At 41.3% G+C, this 21,648-nt stretch overlaps 2 protein-coding genes across 3 annotated transcripts; one reads left to right on the top strand and one right to left on the bottom strand.

Annotated features, from left to right (window-relative positions):
• The first annotated feature begins 1,618 nt into the window (after positions 1 to 1,618).
• LOC139624418 (somatomedin-B and thrombospondin type-1 domain-containing protein) lies at positions 1,619 to 14,510 on the top strand. 2 transcript variants are annotated; one of them, XM_071483513.1, is made up of 5 exons: positions 1,619 to 2,176; positions 9,389 to 9,574; positions 10,027 to 10,117; positions 12,275 to 12,433; positions 13,034 to 14,510. In XM_071483513.1, exons 1-5 carry the CDS (start codon positions 1,879 to 1,881, stop codon positions 13,137 to 13,139), a joined length of 840 nt encoding a protein of 279 aa, XP_071339614.1. In that variant the 5' UTR covers positions 1,619 to 1,878; the 3' UTR covers positions 13,140 to 14,510. The 2 variants fall into 2 exon arrangements, with proteins under 2 accessions (XP_071339614.1, XP_071339615.1); XM_071483514.1 differs by having other exon boundaries at positions 1,621 to 2,176; positions 9,392 to 9,574.
• Positions 14,511 to 16,935: 2,425 nt separating this feature from the next.
• On the bottom strand, positions 16,936 to 20,768 carry snap29 (synaptosome associated protein 29). The gene is made up of 6 exons (XM_071483515.1): positions 20,652 to 20,768; positions 19,370 to 19,606; positions 19,083 to 19,276; positions 18,829 to 18,914; positions 18,643 to 18,747; positions 16,936 to 18,292 (listed from the first exon to the last, which is right to left on the bottom strand). Exons 2-6 carry the CDS (start codon positions 19,604 to 19,606, stop codon positions 18,132 to 18,134), a joined length of 783 nt encoding a protein of 260 aa, XP_071339616.1. The 5' UTR covers positions 20,652 to 20,768; the 3' UTR covers positions 16,936 to 18,131.
• Positions 20,769 to 21,648: the final 880 nt, after the last annotated feature.

Raw genomic sequence — 21,648 nt, 5'->3', positions numbered from 1 at the left:
TGTCCTGAGGCTTTTATTAGTTTCTGCCTCTGGGAAAGTGAGAAAAACTACTGTTACTCTGAACTATCTTTTTAACCAAATCACACTTATTAGGATAATTTACTTGATTCACTATTATATATATATATATATATATATATATATTATGTATTAGTTTCATAAAGTATGCTGCTTGGCATTATTGTTAAGTGTGTTCAGCAATGATGATACCTGCTCATTTCAGAAGGTTTAATTGAAATTTGAAAAACATACAAATATTTTCCATCATGTAAGTAGTTAGTTATGTCAGCCTAACATTAATACACACATTATCTCTCTTCTAACTATTGAGATTCTAAGTGACTGAAGATAATCCTCACTATAAATACTATATACTCTAAAGATAGTCCTTGATATGAAAAAGTTTGAGAACCACTTCTGCAAAGAATTGTTACACCATCTGCTGGTGAAGAGCTGCATATACATTTTTTTCTGAGCACATGAGTTGCATCATTCTGCCTCATTTGCTGGTGTTATTAGAGGCAGACTGCAGAATATGTCTGCAAAATGCCTGCAGATGGTTGTTGTAGTCTCAGCCTTCAGGGCCAGAAGTATTCAATGACACTTAGGCTCTTATAAACTAACCGTTAATTTTGGAAATGTAAATACTGAAAAAAGACTTGAAACACCTGCATGGGTGCTCAGTCACTCTTTATTGTTCTGCATAGGTTTTTGCAGAAACAGCTCTTCTGAATGTGAGAGAGAAAAATTGTATTGATTTAAAAATTTGTGCCTACAGTCAGTGGTCAAACCTGCATCAGCAAAATAACCTCTGGCATCAGATCTTGTCAAATGAGGAGCAGTTTTCATGAGAGTTAAAAGTGTGTGATACTTTTTTCCTTCCTTCTTCTCCGCCACTTGCAGTAATGGAGATCGTTTTGTGTCTTTTTCGTCTTGATGCTCCTTTACATCTTATATATACAGTATTGCTTTCTCATCCAGAGCCCCCATTCACCCAGAACCAGTGAAGGGTGAGTAATGTTATTGTTCTCCAGCCTTTCTCTCAACAGGGTGGATTCTCTTAGTCTTAGCTCAGTGGAGATCGGATCTAAAGGGCTGCTTCACTCTCCGCAGTGGCTGCAGATTGAACCTTGTTCTCAAGTAAACTTCTCCTTTATTTACTGGTGATGGTTTGATAAATTGGCAGCGCCGCTGTCCGTGGTGCTGAATCAGATTTTCGGGTTGAAACTGATGTCAGCGGTTTTAGATACTTTTCCTATACTGTTTACAGATTTTGGGATGGAGAACACCTGAGGTGTACTTTTCTTTTTCACTTGTGTGCAGCAGTTTTGGATTCTTTGAAATGTCTTTGGTTTTTTAGCTTTAGTGCAAGTCACTATAGGTAAATGCTTTTTGTTTTAGGGCTCATTGTATATGTTTTGGCGGTATTTCCTAAAGGTCTTCTTGATTTGTATCTCACTTGTATCCTGCCAGTAGAAGTGGTCCAACGCATCTGGAGAGGACAGATTCCGCAATACCACTCGACTGCTTTTTTTGCATATTACACAAGCAAGCAAAGGAGAGAGAGAGAGACAGAGAGAGAGAGGCTGGTACTGTAGTCTTTCCTAATCACCAACAGTAGCTTTAAGGGGCGGTGTCCCACAGACGGATAGAGGAGAACTGGTGCGCACACAGGCTCCGCTTTTACGCATCAGTTGTTCGTGTAGGTGTCGGTGCAGAAGTTACCTCGTTTTCTTCGTAAATAGGACCATGCTGCGCTTGGATTCTGTATAGAAAAATCTGTGTATTAATAACACAATTCCGTTTCTAAGCTCCATCCAAAGTGAAGCATACACCAGCGGTCAGTCTGTTTGTGTGTGTGTGTGTGTGTGTGTGTGCATGTGTATGTGTGTTTGTGGAGCAAGTGGAGCCAGAGAAGTTTCCGTCATGGGGGTGCGTGGATGGAGCTCAGCGCGTCTCGGGTTTGTCGTTTGTGGATATTTGGCGTTTTTCTGCGGGGAATTAGTTCCACGGGCTGAGGCGGGCTGCAGGGAGCGGGAGAGCCCGAGCTGCTGCACCGGCCGGAATAACGAGTGTTTTGAGTACACAAAGAGGAAAACAGTGTGCTACTGTGATACCTACTGTCAGAAGACCGGAGACTGCTGCGAAGACTATCAGCGTGTGTGCCAAATATCTGGTGAGTTGCTTGTTCTGTCGCGGTCCAAACAACGTCAGAAATTGTTGATGCTTTTGGAACTTGGGTGTTGAAAGTTTTGGGGAAATCGACACATGTGCTGTACAGAGTGTGTGTCCCGTCTAGAGACGCCTGTTGTTGGTCATTGTCCAGTTTGAGCCAGAGGTGGCTGGCATTGAGGTGACACTGAGACAGTGAGACATACTACACATAGCTGTCTCTGGCTGTTTGTCTTAGCCAGTTGGCCATTTGTGGAGGGGTATGTCCTGTCTTCGGGGTGTGTTTTTAAACAGCAGGTTCTATGTCTGTGTTTTTAAGTTTGTAGGGTTGACCCTTGGCCTTCACATCAAAGCTTCAAATTGCACAACCTGGCCATGGAGAGGTTGGAAAGTGGAGTGAGTAATCATAACAGAGACCAAAGAAATAAAAACTCCACTTTGAATCATGAAATTGTTCACAGACACCTTAAATGTGAGTTTGGGTAACTACATCATCCAAGCTGCTGCTGCTATATATGGACAAATGAGGGAATGGACACCATGGAAACAGACTGCCAAAGATGGTCAGGATTACAGTAGAGCTGTAAGAGACGTGACACATGGGAAACGCTCCGAACTGTAACTGAGGCTGCTCTTACATCTCAAAACATTTCAACTTCAGAAGGAGTGATTCACTCAGAGTGTGACCCTCATCTTAAGTGCACACTAACAAGCACCTGCAGTGACAATCCCACGAGCCAGAGAGCACTTAAAATGCTGCGGCAGTCCTTCTATTTAGGCACATTTAGTGTATACACAGTGAGCCTTTGTTTGAGTGCTGTATCTGTGTGCTAATGTGAACAGGCTGTCTCATCCAGACTTGAGTCAGTCACTTAAAAGTGTGCACAAACGTACTATGATGGAAGCAGTAATACACTTTATTAGACCTCACTGTTTACTGCAAAGATAGCTGAACCACCTGTTAATCACTGTTGAACCGAGCCACACTAGTGTGTTGCACATTTACTTCAATATTTGTAGACTTCAAAAATTACAAATATTGCATATAGCTGTAAAGCTGGGTTATATATTTAAAATTAATTTAGAAGGCAGTGTGTGACTTTTCTGACAATCTGCAATTTTAACTGCATTTTTTAAAGTGACTTGTAGAATAAATGGGCTAAAACATTGAAAAAACACCAGTGCAGTGCTTCAAATGTGCAGATATTCTGTAATACTTCAATGATTGGCTGACTGTGACTGGAAAAAGAGGTTTCTTGTAGTCAGAACAAATGAATGCACTCTGCAATGTTGCGACACTTAGGAAGAAATCTTTTATCCGCCGATCAGTCAAAAGGGCACGTTGAGACGACATTTATCAGCCAGCAGCCAGCTGACTGAATTCCAGGTATCACTTTATCCATTCCATGTGTCTGCCAAGCTGAAACCTAACAGAACAAGCACAGGAAAAAGCACCTCAGGTCAGTGTTGATTCATCACTGTGTTGTTCAACAGCAGCTGGTCCCTCAGGGGCCAGCTGACGGCTGCCATGTGCATCGGTTCACTCACGTGTCAGATGAGGATTTTTAGCAGTGTGGACCTCTGTGTCTCAGTGTCGCTCTGATGTGACACGGTACAGTAACACAGACCAGAGTCGTATGACGGCGTGATGCAGATGTTAACAGGTTGGACAGTGTTTTCCAGATGAATGTGGCGACTGTGCAGAATCACTGTGGATCAAGACATGACTGCCGAATACTCGTGTGATAAGGTTTACAATCATATTCAGAAAGTGGCAGCTGTAGAAAAATACTTTTAGGATGTGTGTTTTGATATCTCACAGTCTTTGATGCAGAGAGACGAATCTGAACATGAGAGTGATGTCATGTTAACCGTGACCTTTGAACCCTGTATGGACCAGTGAGAACTGAGTGACACTGAGAAAAACACCCTGACTCCCTCCCTGTGCAACCTGAGCATCCTTACAGTATCAACACAGCTTGGATCAACTCCATCAAAGCACCCTGATATTTTCTCACCCACATTACTTTATCTGATCCTGATCCTGCAGGTCTGTAACACATCAAGGACTCTGTCTGTGTACTGTCCGTCACGGTCTGTAATTAACTCGTGTCAGCTGTAGCTGAGCAAAGAGCTTGGAGTGGGTGACATCAGAGGAGAGACAGAAAAAAGCAGCAGACTGTTTGTACCACTTGGACTCAAACACTGAAAGCTCTTCAGAATGAGATCTTGTTCCCTTCAGAGATGTTGTTCAAATGAAATATCTGGCAGGAATGTGCTCTGTGTGTAAACAGTGTGGAGGATGTTCCTGTACACACCAGTGGACACAAATCAGATTTTATTGCCCTGTAAAGAGCTTTGAGGTATTATCTTAAAACAAGTGGAGTTAGTCTCTTTTAAGGGAAAAACAGTCCTCCCTACAACCCATCCACTAGCGCAACTTAAAGTGATGCATCGCGCATTTCTGACAAGGATCAGGAGACATTTTCTTGGCGTAAAGTCATCATCAGTGGACATAGACAAAAATAACTTTGCAACTGATTGATGATTGCTTTATTTCTCTGAAAGAGCGCCATAAAATCTTTCTGCACTTGACTGACTGAATGCATCACTCACTGGGTTGTTCTTGTGTTTAAAATATGCTAGGTTTTCAAATTGGAAATATAAATAGCGGAGCTTGTAGAAACATCACATTTCAGCAGAACAAGCCATCAATATTGGCTCCGGAATATGTTTGAAGCCAGGAATGAATAATGGAGTTGCTCTGCAGCGCTGACATATAGGATCATAAAGTCTCGTTTTGATGTTGAGGAGTTAATATATGTCAACTTATCACTGTTTATTATCTTTATCATCTAAACCACTTTGCATAATTTGCTAATATGTGTATCTTCTAGCTCTTGGGTTTGATTATCAGTGGATTTTTGCCAATTTAATGTCTCATAGCAAAAGTAAACATGTTATAATTCACGCCGGCTTGGCACGGCTAGCTATCTGTAAAGTTCATATTAACCTGTAAAAACAAAAGTTCATATTAAAACTTCCCCCAGCTGAGCCAAAAAAGCTTTTTTAACAGAGCATGCATAAGCTTTAATCTCTGGTGTTTTGTTTTAAACATACATGGACAAATGCGCTGTTGGAGAGGTTGAAAAGATGCTTATTTTTGTTCTGCCAGAAGCCTCACTACATCGAAATGGACCGCAGCCTTAAGATAAGATAGGATCATTCTGGGAAATGTAGGAAATAACTGTCTGAACAGGAGAAGAGGAGGAGACAGGTTCGGAGGACAGAATGCGAATACGTGTCACAAATGAATGATACTGTATGTACAGTGTTAGAAATCCATGTGGGGAGTTGACTCCAGAGATCAAGCTGGCTCACAGGCGGATGGAGGGGGCAGCTCCTCTCCTCTTCCACTGTGGAGCCTGGTAATTCTCATTTCAGCTGGAAGACATATTGTAGCCTCTGCCTCAGATACACTAGAGGTTTGCTCATCATTCATCTGTCCTTCCTGCACGCACTCCTGTTTCTCTTCCTTTCCTCTACGGCTCTTACGTTGTCATGCCGCGATGTTTGCTTCCATCCACCCACCTTCACTCCCTCTTTTCTCTTCCTGGCTTCCCTCATGTTCTTTGCCGAGCTTGACTGAGATGAGCCAGCTGTTGTAGACAACTTACCATCAGGTTTCTGCGGGTGCTTACATACTGCACGTACCAGGATAACTGCTGCTGGTTGTAAGAAAGTCTTTATTATTCCCTGAAGGTGTTTGTCTAACTTATGGTGATGATGATGTACTCTCTGTCTAAAAGGGGGAGCATTATGAATCTGTCCAAAGTGTTTGGTACCAAAAAGTTGTTCCAAAAATTGTCACAAAAAGAACTAAACTCAGAATTGATATATTGAGTTTGTGTATCATGTCTGTAGTTATGATCCTTATGCTATAATGAGGTGCTGGGAGGCCATTCAGTGCACTTCTTATGGCCTGCTGTCTTAACAGAAAATCTGTCTCAGCTGTGTTTGCAGTGAATCCTTTTAATTAGTTGGTGTGTTTGGCTCCTCTTTTCAAGGTGTCTACAGGAAACATTTACCGGTATATGCTAACCTGTTATTAGGGCTCAGTCCGGTGTCCTTCACCCCAATTAACAGGCTTATGGTTCTCCCTTGAGGTGCCGAACATTATAAGCCTTGTCTGATGAGACCAAGGCCCAGTCCTCTACATGGGAGGGAGGGTGACTGTGGAGGTTTTGAGGTGCAGTGGTCCTCCAGAGCAGCTGGACATCTGGGTCCCATCAGTGAGGAGATGGGGGGTAGACCGGGGGGGGGGGGGGGGGGGGGGGGGGGGGAGGAGGACCAAAAGGAGGACCAAAAAAAAAAGGAGACAGATGGAGGAGCAAGAACAAGGGAGAGTATGTGACAAAGTGATAAAGGGAGAGGAAGATAAAGCAAATTGGGCGGGCAGGTCTGATAATCAGCTCTTTTGTTATGAGACCCTAAAATGGAAGCAGAATTCAGGGAGAGTGAAAGAAAAAGCAAAGGAATGCCAATGTGAAAAGCTAGATTGTACGCTATTATCTCACTGTAACAAGTGTGACTGGAGATTGGCTGACAAGTCGGGAGATAAAAGTGCTGATGTTGGATACACATTCAGAGCTGTGCTTCAGAGAGTGGTGTTTGTCTGAAGCTCTGCCAGCTGCCAAGAGAGTTAGCCACACTCCCACGAACTCTGGCCAAGCAAACTCCCATTCTCCTAAAATCCTATATATATTACTTTCAACTCTTTTTAAAACTATTTTCAAACATGTTAAACACATCAAATCTGAAATTATTAATATGCAAAGACATTTGTGACTTTCCAACTTAGCCCCCTCCTCCTCCGAAGTGGTAAAAATGAAAAGTGTGTGTTGATGTAGGATCCCTTCATTCGTAGCAAGAAGCTGATTGAGAAAATAAACATTCAGGACCTTTAAGTTTCCCAGATTCTGTAGCTGGTATCAGTTTTTTTTCTCACTTCTAGTTTTCCTGTTTTGAAGCTCACTTTAACACCAACCAATAGATTAGAGAATACACATCTAAAGTCATGTGCAGATAAAACACTACCACTTACAAAATAAAACTTTTTAAAGTACTTGGAAACATCAGCTGAAAAAGCAAAAGCTTAACCTGCTGACAACATGCACCATTTGTTTCCTGTATTGGGGTCAGAGGTCAGAGGTGGTGGCGTACTCTCCAACTCGGGACTTTCTCGTCAACAATGGAAACAGGGGACAACCGTGGCTGTAAGCTGTGTGGGTCAGGCTGTGTCAGACTGTCAGCGGGGTTATCATGTGGGTGGCGGGACTGTCGCACTGGTGGTGCCAGAAACAGAGCAGCAGACCACCACAGTTTGGTAATAACCTTCTGACCTCTGGTGGCTCGAGGGGCCAATAGGCTTGAGACTCCCACACAGGGCCTTAGTCCTGTTTGTGTGTGTGTGTGTGTGTGCCAGTGTTGATCAGCGGGTTAATAGCCTTGTTTCCCCCTTGGGTGCGGGAACTCTCTGACCCTACTGGGATCATTGTGCACCCTCAACAGTAAAGACCCCCTCTGCTTTGCTTGGTCATGTTTTTTTCCCACTGTGAGAGATCAAAACAAACCGCTCCTGTGAACGTCAGAGGATGTAGGAGGGAAGGAAAGGCGAGGAGACAGGAGTAAGGATAAGAAGAGGAGGAGGAGGGCCAGAGGAGGAAGTTGATATGGTTGTGGTGTCTAATTCGTTCCTGCCCTTGAGTATTCTTTCAAGAAACCCAAAGAAATGTGTACGTCTGTGTGTTTTAGGGCGATGACTGAGGATGGAACAAGCCCAAGTGGGTGGGTTCATCTGACAGATATTGTTTTCGATGTGTGTGTATGCATGTGTGTGTGTGTGGTGATCTGGGAAAGGCGAGTGTCAGGTGGGCAGCACTAATGTGCAGGAATGCAGAGATTCCACAGTGGCTTTGTGGATCGGCTGTGTCACTGAGACAGCCACCCCCCCCCTCCGAAACCCCAACAGGACCATGGGAATGAACCGAACAGGCGGCACCTTGAAAGCTCTCCCTCTCTCTCTTTTTCTCCCGTTCACACACACACACACACACACACACACACACATACTTAGACACTTGCAGCATTGTCCTGACTGTGGTGAGTGTGTATTATAAAGACGGAGTGAGGTAGATGACAAGGGAGGATTAGATTCAGTTATGGTATATTTATCTTCTCCCTCCCTATAATTTCAAGAAAAACATCTGAAAGCTTCAAGCTGTGTGCACCTGCTCTCGATGTATTAAACGGTGAATAAAATACAGTTCCACACTACTAATATAACGCTTGGAAAACAGTTTTGTAGTGTGAATGTCTATCTTTGCATTTATTAATTTGTGTGTGAGTGCCTCTCTCTTTCTTTGTTTATGTGTTTATGACGGGCGCACTTCCTCCCTGCCACTATTAAATCTCAGTGTTGAACAAGGCTTGATTACTGCTGGAGACTCGTGGCTTTGATCAGAGGAGCCATCTAACTAATACAGCTTCCTCCTAGCCTGATGTAATTGGCTCAATCAGTCTACAGAAGCCTGATTACTGCTGCTGCTGCTGCTGCTGCTGCTGCGTTTATGTGTTGTGTTTGTGTGTGTGTGTTGAAGTGTGGGGTAGAGGGAAACCAGAGGGAACAGGATGCAAAATTAGACCCTTATTTTAAACGGCCGCCACACACATGACCTAGGTCGCAGACTTCCTGAGTCTGGGGTTTGGCTGATCTGACATTAGTAGATGGTAATGATCCAGTCACTATTTTGCCACCCACCTGCCTGCTCAGTGCAGTATTATGCAAGTCTGTATCTGGGTGTGTGTTGCAGCTCATACTGTCAGTCATGCAGTGAGACATGGCAGAACAGACTAGGGGAAAGTTTATCTGGGGTAAAAGTGCATTCATCCCTTAGAATTATAGACCCCCTTGTCGTGATAACACAGCTGAAACAAGCTTGTCAGAGCTGCATAAAATATTTTTCTTCCTCTCCTCCCCTTATGCCTTTAAGATTATCCTCAACTGAAACTTCCCAAAAAAACTTTACCTCCACTGAGAAAACCCAAAACAACCTAAAACTTCTTAAAGAAGGTCCAGATGATTTTCCTTTGTCTTTATATGTTTCTACTGCTGAAAAAACCCTCAGCTGATCTCTGTATTTCCCTGCTTTCCTAGCAGCCATCGACTGTGTTGTGGGATCATGGGGTCCCTGGTCATCATGCACATCTCCATGTGGAGTTGGCAGCACAGAAAGGAGTCGCCAAGTATCTGTTCCCCCTAGAAACGGAGGCACGCCCTGTCCGGACCTCAAGCAGCGCCGAGGATGCTTTGGAAACAACGCCATATGCAGCACTGCGAAAGGTGAGAACGTGACCTTTTCTCTGTGCTCTTACATATGTGTGCTTCTGCGTGCATGGACTCCCGCTCCGAACTCTGTTACATATTCATTTGGTATTTTAGTATTCTCTGGGGGACCGTTTGTTAACAGTTTTACTGTAAGCAACACATTCGTGCACATCTGTCCTGACGCCTTATCTCCAGCTGCACTATTTCAAAACACTCAATTATGCTCTTTCCTGATGAAGCAACTCATCTGGTGATAAATCTCCAGAACACAGATAAAGCTCTTCCAAGAAAACATTTCCAAGGAAAATGGAGAATAGCTGCACTTAAAATCACTTTACATCACTTTGAGTCATATACATGGAATGAGCTGCTCCCTCTGTACTTTGAAAAGATGCCATACCTGACATCAATGTTGCTTTTTTTTTTTTTTTCATTTCTGCCTTTCCATCCCCACACTTGACTTTCAGAGGTGGCAAAGATCCTCCCTGATTCTTTCAAGAGGAACTTCAAGGACCCTTGGAGACGACCACACATGCTGATGAGGGAGGAGAAGGCCAGGTAAGGCCTCTGTTATCAGGGTGCAAGCAAACACACAGGACTGCTCACTACTGACCCAGCCCACTTTGATTTCCTCTTTAGAACTGGCTTTTATGTGCAATCAGTGCGGAGAGGGAGTAATTACAGCTGAACTGTGTGAAGTGTTGAATGATCATGTGTCCAGTGCAGATTTTGTGGGGACGAAAATGCTATCATTCAGTTTGTGTGAAATTTACAAGCTTGATATTTCAAAACCCAACTCTCACTTGTGGCTGTAATCATAATTAACACAATGCTCTGCTTTCTTGACAGCAGTTATTTATTAATTATTAAGAAACTTTCAGATGTTTTGAAAGTAATTCTGGTATGAACCTCTTTAATTCCTGCTCCAAGCTCCAAGGCTGAATGTCAGCTCCTCTGACAGTGCTGGATTTTAATCAAAGTTCATATCAGTTTTTCCTTCATTTTCCTTAGTTTCAAAGGTCGCTTTAAGATCAACTTTTACTCCAAAAGATTAGAGAAATAGCATGCAGAGCCTTGAAATGGCTTGGACTGGGTAACACGAACATCATCACTGAATATTTGCATCATGAGCTGACCTTTACTGATAAGGCAGCCATAATCCATGTAAGAGGTAAAACCTTCCTGCAGAGATGTCACCTTTGATCCGAGCTGATTGCAGATGTTCCCAGAGATGGAAAAAAATCAGAGACCGGGGAATGAAATCATGGCTGCTTTCCTGACAGCCCACAGCCTTTCACTCTGATTAAAATGGACACTGGATACCTTTTGTTTTAACTGCAACACAAAGCATCAGGGGATTGGAAGCACATTACTCATAAATGTGAAAAATTCAGCACGGATCATACAGAGTTAGTGTTTCACAGAGACATCTGGTGCATTGACAGGTCCCTGGTGTTGTCATGGAAATTGACCCAGGAAATGAGGGGTTAGATTGACATGACACAATGATTGTAGTTGTCTTTGAATCTCTGGTTATTCCTTTGAAATTATTGGAAGAAGTAAGATTTCACAGAGATGTAGAACACTTGGAGGCTCAACACAGACCTGTTGTAACTCCTGACAGACATTGGATCTTTCAGGAATGAAGACATAAGGATATTTGTTTTTATAGCATATTGCATATTAGTGGTATGAACAGGGATTTAAAGCAATTCAAGTTTGGTTTTGCAGCGTGAACAATTCCAAGCCTAATTAAGGGAGGGGGAAAAGTAAACCCACTTTCAACAATAGTGTGTGTGCATATATGTGTAGGACTTCATTACAGTTGTTATTCCAGCATAATTTAAAAATGATCCCAAATGCCTATGCTAATGAAAATTTCAGACAGAATCCATTAAGCATGAGATATTCTTCTGAGGTTATTCAAAATGCAAGCATGAATACTCCAGATCTTAAAAATTCTCTTTAAAAAATTATTAAAAAAAAGAAAATCCAGTGTTACTGTCGGACAATGTCTTCAGGAATCATTCTGAGAAAAAAAAAAGAACGTCATGTTTTCTTGAAACCGCCCCACTGGGGAGGCTCTTGAGTCACAGCTAACTGAGTCATAGACAAAATAAATAATGCAGAAGGTTAAAGTGCCTCCCAGAGAACAACAGGGATCAAAACAAGACTTTATTATTGTTTCCAGAGCACAGACTGAGCTGTGTTGATATTAGGATATGGTGGGTGACCATGACACTGCTGGATTACCTTCAAATGGAGCCAATTTCTTATCAACAAAATTTGATTTGGCTTTTGTATGGTTATAATCTTGGGCAAGAGCAGCTTGACGGGTTGGATCACCTCTTAACTTTTATCAATCAAGCCAAGCTGGCTCGGATTGGGAAGAGCAGGGAGGCCTTTGTTGTTGTGCTTGGACCTGGCCTGTGTCTGTCTCTGTGTCTTCATCTGGACATTTTGTTATTGATGCTGTGGAGGCATATGTGAGTGAATGATTAAAGAGTCCAAAGCCCAGTCCAAAGAACAAAATATCAGATACTGAGCTCCTGGCTGCAGAACCAGAGTGTGAGCAGCAGCCTGTTTGAGTCTCATAGGATTGCATTTGCAGGTTTTTGAGCCCAAGAATTTTCGATTTGACTTTTTGACATCGAATCAGTTATTTTTGACACTTTTTCCCTTCTCTCCTTGTCTTTCTTCTCGCTGTGCATGCAGTTACTGTGTGTACCTGCGGGTGAAACAGGCCAGTGCAGCGTGCAAACTCAAACTGTGGAGTGCTCAGCTGGTGAGAGAGAGGCTGGTCTGTGCAGAGTGTCAGAGTGATGCAATGTCAAAGTCAGACCGCTGTGGAGGTGACGGCCTAGAGGGCACCAGGTAAACCAACAACTGAAATGACTAAAGATATGTTAACCCATTATACTCATGATGGTCCTGAGTTTAGGGTAGTGGGCCTGTGTAGTCTGTGAGCAAGGCATGTAAAGGAACTAATACATACATGTTTTATGTCTCTCCATGAAGTTAAAGTTGCAGTATACTGAATTAGATTAGCTCAATTAATGGATGTCAATGGGATGAAGTAGCAGCTCCACCTGAAAGAAGGGAAGCACCTTCCTTGACATAGATCCTGTAAGATGTGAACAGGAAGCGGATCACTGATTTTTGTAGTCTTATCAGTTGTGCAATTAGAAACTTTGCAGATATGTAAATTACAGCATGAATCTAGGTTTAACAGGGCAGCAATCTGTGATGAATTTCCTCAAAAAAAAAGAGAGACAATCATATATTGAGCTAAGCTAAAGTCAGCATAATATTCAACATACATTCAAAAAGTGTTCAGAGCCATTAAAAACCTCCATTAGTTAAGTTAGTCCAACATTTCTGCTCAAAGCTTAATTTTTATACCTCATATGAAGAATGAAAAACTTTTCCTGTATTGTACCACTTACATGCCTGATACGATTACTTTATTCTCAGAACATTCTGGGCAGCAGCGTCAGTCCCAGGCTGTCATGGCTCCTGGGTACGAGAGTCGTCTTCTGACGGCTGCCGCTGTCCTTCCTACTCTGTGCTCTTTGTGTAAGCTGACATCATGCAGGGAACAGATTTCCCTCAACACCTCCCGCAAACTGTGGAGAGCCCTGCCAGCCAAGCCAGACCCCTTTGATCCAGATTCCTGGATGGGTAACTCAAGGAGATCAGCAGCATCCTGCCACTTTTTCCTTTCACCTCATACTCTGTACTGTATACTCTATTGCTAAGCACACAGAACTTCTTGCATTTAACTTCAGATTTTACAGCCACGTTGTGTACTTTTTCTCCTCCGAAGCACAGCAACATCTATTTACCTTTTTACCTCTGAATCTTTGCTATCTACCTCCATCAATGCAAGTGCATTAATTAATGCATAATGTATAAATATATAAATATATTATTTTGCTTTATACATTTTCTACTTTTGATTGTTTATGTGTAATGTAAAGTGTCTATATAGCCACACTTACTTGTATCCAACAGTTTAAACACCAAACAGCAGTTGCTGCATCCAGTTTAAGCCCCACCCCAAAGGGTCCCATATCACCTGCAGGCTAGAGATGCTGAAAACTGGTTCCTCCAAATTGTATCCATTGCTAATCAATATGTATTTTACAGTTCTGTCTCCTTCTTTTCAACCAAACATTTATACCAGCAAGTAAGGTGAATATCAGGTATTGATTCTCAGGTGCTTAGATTTGTGTCTTTGTCTCCCATTAAGCTTCCTCTTTCATGTCTCTTCTTATGGTAAGTCACTTTTGTTTTTAGTAGTTTAAAGTGACTCATAGCTTAAAAAAAAAAAAAAAAACAGTCCCGTCTGTTTAGACCTAATATTGTTGGAGAGGAAAAAGAGCCATTTAAGAGAATTTCACTGTGGTTCTCTGTGTCCTCTGTGTCCTCTGTGACTGAAAGGAATTGCTTCATAACTGTTTTCTCTGACTCCCTGCCTCCCTCAGAAATCCTATTAAATTCACAAGGGAGTTTATTCCATCAAAGTATCATCCAATGTAACAATCTCGTACAGCCATGTTACTTCCATTTTATTAATTAACAGAATCTCCTCCCAGCGCACCCCCCCGGATTCTTGGCCTGCACTTCTCACTTCTTCTCTGCTCTTATTGTTCTCTTCATGTTTTCTTTCAAAGAAACTGCAGATTCACAGTGTTACCTTCTGTCAACCAGCTCTGTGCACCCTCCCACATCTCTTGTACTGCTGGTTTTTTAAGCTGAGGACACGTGTAGTGCCAGTACAAAAATATTACGGCTTTTCAATCTGGGAAGCTGTGACTTTGTCTTTCTTTCCCATGTCTGTGTATGTGTTTGTTTGTTTATTTATTATAAATCAAGTGATGATTTTATTAGTGCAGCACATCATACTCTGTACACTGTCCATTAGTGAAAATAAACAACTATACTGTCATTTCTCCTCCCTCTTTTCATCTTTTTCTAATGTGGGTATTTCACTGCGTCGTTGCGTTCAGATTAAGCAATAACACAGATTTTCCAAGCGTTTCTTACATCTCTAGATATTGTCAGCTGATCAGACTTCTCCACCCAACCAGATCTCTGCTGCAGTGAGTCCATTTATGACTGCTCCACTCTGCAATTACTACTATGAGTCCAGCACTGCTAAGTATATCCCTCAGTTTGACCAGTGTTCACATGCAGCAGCTCACAGTTAAAAGGAGAACATACGTAACTTCATGCAAACATGTGCCCATCAACACATTCTTGCTGCGTTCTTGACATTTTACTGCTGCGTTGTAAATGGGATGACGACAAGCAAAATGACGGCCAGAGTGTATAATCATGTTTTTGAGCTATGTTCTCCCGCAATTTGAGGTTTGTTTTCATGATGTAACTGTCAGATATGATGTGTGGACAGACTAAAGGAGAAGCCTGAGACACTGGACAGCTCGCATCATGTGTAAGTACAACTTTTGCAGGTATTTATTTTGGTCCTCTGGACAGAGAACACCAAAAATGCCCAATTTGAAACCCAGCTTGCCTGCTCTGTTATGTGATATATGGACTTCTTAGATGAACATAGAGGAGAGGATATCTGAACCTTGACTCTGACCCTGACAGGTTGTGTACTCACACTGTGTACTCAACGGTGCACCTCATGTCAATGAAACAAGCACATAAGAAATGGCTTTGTAAAAAGCCAGATGACCGAGATCTAACAAATCAGCACCTCCAAAATTAATCCTTTGAGAGAGCCTCAGACTGCTGGCTACTTTCATGTTTCATCTCGGAGGCACTTGAACTTCACCTCCTCCATTAATCTCTCCAGCCGTCCTCCCCTCTTTCTCTGCCCTCCTCCCTCCCTCCTCCCTCTCTCTAGCTCCCTACCAAACTCCCCTTGGTCAGCACAACTCTTTATTTTCTCTTACTACAACAGTGGCAATAGAGTGCTGTCAGCCTGACAGTCCATCCCCTCTGAAGCAGGCTTTACCCCCCTGGCTGCCCTGCCTCTGCTGCTAACCCGCTTTCCAAAGGGCAGGAAGGCTCATCTCTGGCCCAGTGCCTGATGGGCTCCGACAGCAGTGTGTTCTGGGATTACGCCCGCTGAAAAGGGGGGCATTCCAGCACCGACGGCCTTTGTCACAGCACGGCCACTGTTTGCTTTTGACAAGACAGCTGTTCAAAGCCCTCCTGTCCCCCATGGATGGCGTGAAGGGAAAGAACCCAGAGGTGACTTCCGTTTATCGGTGGTGTCGGTGGATGTGTGGTGCCACCTCGACCTGAGGTCCCTTCTTCAGCATATTTATCTGTAGCAGCAGTCGGACCATCACATATGATCACACTGGACACTACTGTGATGACTACACAGAAAATAAATCATTGCTTTGGGCAAATAGGGAGTGAAACTTTGAGAAATAAAGAACATCACTTAACAAACGTAAGACTTTTCCGCCACATGAATAACTTGTGTTGCTACAAGTTTCTTTTAATTGTACAATAATTGCCCTGTTTTTAAGTTGTTGTTTGTTGCTTCTGGATCATTCAACCAAACCTTGTTTTAAGTAAAAAATAAAATAAATACATACAGGTAAAAAAAAAAAAAAACATGCAATATACACATGCAGGGGCCTCCCTCAGTTTGGGGCCCTGGGTAGGCGATTCCCCCATTTTCCCTCTGCATCGCCCCAGTGTTGTGTATGTATGTGTTTTTGGGAAGTGTGTACTGTAATTAGCAAGTCACCATAATGAAGGCTTGTGGCCTACGTGGAAGCAGCTGGTCCACCTCAGAGGAATGATAATGAATAGATGCTTCGCCATGAGGACCTGAGCTACACACAGCAACACAGCTGGCACACAACAGAGCCAGTGTTGTAAACACTCACACATCACAAGACGATCATATCGAGAGAAACTTATCATACCTGTCTTGTATTCAACACCATTATAAGACGGAATATTTCAGGGTTTCTTTTGTATTTAAGAAGGTTAAGATTTCAATAATAATTTGGCAGTTTTGATCCTTTGCTATGAGAAGAGAGAACAGATTTGATGTGTATAGCTGCTACTTTCAACTGTAACAAGTGTGCTTGGAGAATAAAATGCATATTCTACATTATTCTAAATGATCAGCCAGTTGATGTAGTTCAATGCAAAACTAAACTGATCTGGTTCTGTAGTAATGTGAACGGTTGTGTATTGCTACAGAAGTTCATGCAAATTCCAACCTACAACTGTGGCGTCACCTTGTGGTGCTTTTGCATTCCTGCCAACAGAGACACAGTTCTTAAAACACCTGATGAGACTCCCCTTACAATGGTTTTTATTGGGTATGTGGTGTTTTTGGAATACATGTTATGCATGATAAAAATGAAACACTCTGACCATGAATCCTCATTTATTTTCTTATTCTGGATTTTTACCAAAATATCCTCGTGTTTTAATTTTAGAAGATCATGTATCATGTAACATCAACTGTTCATCATCTTGTATCTTTGGGAAGATTTGTGATTCTAATATTGGAGATATTCCTTCAGTTTCTAATGTTTTTATATTCACAGCTAACTTGTTCACATTATTTCTGCTGTACAATAATTCCTTTCATCACATTCTGCAGCATTCAATATGAGATAGATCAATATAAACTATTTATATAAAGCCATAGAAAGCACCGAAGAACATAAACATCCGTCAAATGAGAGAGAGAAAAAAAAAAAATCTAATTTATACTGATGATTTTTTTAAAATGAAGCACTATCATGAGATCTATCAGTGGAGGCTATGAATAATGGCACAGAACCAAAAGCTAATCTTCTGTACACATATTACATGTAAGGCAAAAGTGACTTGAGCAAGACCTTTTTGTACAAATGTGGAGGCAGGTCCAGGATATTAATCAAACATTCAACTTTTAGACATGTGCAGTGTTCTTGCCTGTTTACTGAGTTAATAATTCATTCAAAATTATCTTCCTCCTTTGTTAAACCATTCATCTGATTTGCCTCAATGACGAACTAACTAGCAGCCAATTGTGCATCTTTGGCGACCGAGAAAAACCGATCAATCTGATACTCTAATAACCCAACCAATGCAAACTCAGCTGACTACAATCAGTTAGAAGTGCAGTGGAGCTTGATGAAGACAACGATCAGATACTACCTGAACAGAGACAGTCCCTTACATCTCACACACAGAACAGAGTCTTCCCTTCTAAGAACACAAGTAAATGAATCACATTTTAAGGTGGGATAACTCTGAGTGGGATGTGCAAGAGTGAGCAGGACAAAAGTCATGACAACATGTTAGTATAAAAGTCTGTGGTGGGAGGAACTAGGCAAACATGGGCTCATGGGTTCATGGACTAATCTGACAGAGAAATGGAAAATTCATTCAAGAAGAAAATAATGTGGATAAAAAAAAAATGTGTTCACTTGTTCATCTGCTAGAGTTACAAGTTCCAATACATAAAAAAAAGACTACATCAAAGAACAAGTGTATTTGACAAAGACCAGGATGGAAACCAAGTGAGAGGATGTTGACTTGTCTTGTCTCTGTAAAGTGAGTCCAAGTGTTTGTTTTATTTGAGGTTTTTGATCTGTTGGTGCGTGTTGTTGATCTTGACATCCATCTTGTCCACTTTATTCAGCAGAGAGTCAATGGAGTCGTCCTGCTCCTCTATCTCAGACTGAAGACCAAGTCCAAGGTTCTTTAGTCTTCTCAAGCCATCGGACATCTCATCTAGGTAATTCACAAAAGGATATATGGCGCTAGTTAAATGTAGACTGGAAGGTAATACCTGAAAGATTTGTTCGTTTGTTTTTGACATTATCAGAGGTAACATTTTACACCTGAGAATATTCAGCACTTAATTGCTCCTTCAGATTCCCCAATGGATATTTTAAGCTCATACATTTGAAATAATAGTGTTTTGATGTAGGATAAATTATAGTAAATAAAACAACATTATTTAAACATAACCAAAATGTGGGATATCATCTCTTTACGTCTTTCTTGTGATTGTATTGTATAAACCTTTGTATTATAATCAAAAAGAAATAAAAGAGAATTAAAATGGAAATATTTTTTACCTAAATTGTTGTCGAGGGTGAGGTGAGCCTCCCTAAGGTGTCTATTCTGAGAGTATCCATTTTGTCTGGATGAGCTGTCATCTAATGATGCAGCAGCTCCAAATCCTGAAATATAAAAAACAAAAATGGTGGCAGCCGGGTTGTGGCATGGTTATGCTGTGCTGAGGTTCTTGTGCAAACTCTTACCTTCTGTATTAATCTTTCTGAGGTTGGGGTGGCTGGCTTGGTACTTATCTTCATGTTCTCTGCTGCTGGACATGGCACCCTGTAATCTGAACATGAGACAGTCAGATAAGCATTGTTTAACTATTTAGTGAAGGACAGCCAATGACAAGTGGTTGGGAAATTGCAAAAGCACACATTTTTAATAGCAATTAAATTTGACTTAAACTAGTTTTATTTGACATGGTTGTGATTCATATTGAAACACTGAATCTTACTTTTCACTGGCCTGGTAGGCCTTAGGCTGCTCAGGTGGTGGCTTTGTCTCTGGCTTGCCCTTGAAGTAATTGACAAGGCCACCCCACACACTCCTTATACTGGTAATGTGCCTCTGACTGGTCTTAAGGTCCTGATCCATGTTGTCCAACATCTTGTCTGTCCTTTTCAGAACCTCACCCTGTCGCATCAGCTCCTACAGAGAGAGAGAGAGAGAAGCTGATTATTACCCTCTTGGAGACAATGTAATTCTTTGTGTGCAAGGGAAAAGCTGATTAGTTTGACATACCTCTGCAGTTTCCAAACCCATCTTCTCTGATTCATAGATGAGGCCCAGGGAACGGTGAGTGCTGCCCACAGCAGACTGAGCTGTACGCATCACTTCTTGCTGGAGGTACCGCTGCCTCCTTTCTGCGTCACTCATCCAACTGTCACTTGGGTCGTCATCAAAACCCCTACTTTTAGGCTTAAAGTCTTCCTCATCATCATCATCTGCAAATGGGTTGTGGGATTTAGGGTAGGCCATCTGTGGAGCAGACACACAGAGTGTGATGACAAAACAGTTCAGTCAAGTCCTACTAGTCAATTCCAAAGCTTTCAACTGTATCTCGTGATCGTCATCTTTTTCAAGCTACCACTTCCACGGTCAAGATCGAAACTTTCATTTCATTTTATGTCTGTGAACAGCTAGACAGGCGGATTTTAGCAATATTTGAAATGAGAACAAAACAAAATTATTAGTTGGCTGAAATAAGATTAAATAATAGATTCCAGTTTTGGTGCTAACTTATTGAGTACTTTACTTGAGTATTTCCATTTCATGCTACTTTGTACTTCTAAACTGTCTCATTTCAGAGGGAAGTAGCCAGCTCAGGCTGGCTTGTGTGTGCTCACCAGGAAGAATGATAAAGTTGTGGCTTGTTCTGCAACAAAGCTAACAGAAGAGCTGTTTTTGCACAAAATATTATCTTGTTTGCATAATATTTTGAACTGCAACAGTCGATTAATTGGTTAGCTGCTAGACAAACTATTGCTTGTTAAAGACATTTTAAGCAAATACATGAAATATTTTTTGTTTCTAACTCCTTAAATATGAGCATTAGATTATACCAATTATACTTGATTGCTATTTCAAGTATTTTATATTATGGCACTGCTACTTTTTAGCTGAGTAAAGGATCTGAGTATTTCTTTGACCACTACTACTTTCGTTTGACAGGTGGTGTCCTACCTTAAGAAAGAGCAGCACTAGCTTTAGATTGCTGGCTTCAGCTCGCTAAAATAACACTGTCACAATGACTCACACTAACAATTTGCTAAAACAAGTAGGCTACATAAAATAGAAAGTCTGCTACTACAATAGCTATATTATGATGTTTCAACCGTTAAAGCTAACAAGGGGTGTCGGCTTTCTGGCTAATTAACGAGGATCGAAGGCTAGCCAAATAACCACACCCATACGTCAAGACAAGACGACGCTGTGCCGACATTGGCGTTTTCTCCTGACAGAATAAACTGTATCTAAAATGAAACTGTAAAAATTACAGGTATGATTGGCTTTACAAACAAACCTTTGACCGTCGGAGATGTGGACGTTGTTGTTACTCAGCTGACTGTATACGACTTCCGGTCACGTTTGGTGACGTAGCCGCTTGTTATCCCAACGGCTGCACCTGCGCAGTAGAAACGCATACGGCGTGACTACAAGGAAGTAAATACGACACTTTCACATGGTTCATTTATGTCTTTTTCAGAGTTTAATGGACTAATATACTACTATATATTCCTATATTGTTCCGGAGAGATCTGTTCCATATGGAGCACCTTTTCTGGGATACTCAAAAAATCCTGTTTCGGGGAAAATTACCACCACTGATTATCCCTCTTAGACAGAAGACGTGTCTTCTAGGATCATTCATTGGTATTACATATGTGTCTTAAATATGTATTAAATATTATTAATTATAATAATTTATTTTGGATGTGTCTTTATTCTCACATGTTTTGGCAAGTTCAATTCATTTATTAGTCAGCTGACTCTGAAAAGTATTGTTTTTACTAATTATTGTTTTGTTAAAGCCACTGAATTCTATATTATAAATTTGATTTTATTCTTGACAAAAACACTCATCCATAAATGTAAGTTCTCCAGTCATAGACCATCTATCTTGGTAATGTATTTACAACAAAGAGATACAAATAAGAAAACAAAAACATGCGCATATTTTCACTGATGTTCATTTTAAAGTTGAAATATATTTATTTAACATACTCAGACTCTTCTTAGCTTTTTTGTTCTTCATGTCTTTAATTAAGGTGCCATACTGCTTGAGTTCAACAACAAAACGATGAAAGCAGGGTTTAGACCTAGTCCATTGATTTGTAGATGTGACATTTACCAGGAATCATAAGCAACAAGATGTGTAGGAAATACTCACTTCATTCCTAGTGAACACAAGATTCAATATCATATCAAATATAAATCAATATGCACTTAAGTTACCTTTTTGCTATTGATAAAACTTTGCATATCTATCCAAAACACAATTTAAACAAAATTTCCTTATG

Source organism: Trachinotus anak, unplaced genomic scaffold, assembly GCF_046630095.1.
Source record: "Trachinotus anak isolate AG129_WGS33_773 ecotype Australia unplaced genomic scaffold, CSIRO_AGI_Tana_v1 ptg000008l, whole genome shotgun sequence".
NCBI lineage: Eukaryota > Metazoa > Chordata > Actinopteri > Carangiformes > Carangidae > Trachinotus > Trachinotus anak.
The sequence above is the reverse complement of the archived record's forward strand: the minus strand, read 5'-3'. Positions and strand labels throughout refer to the sequence as shown.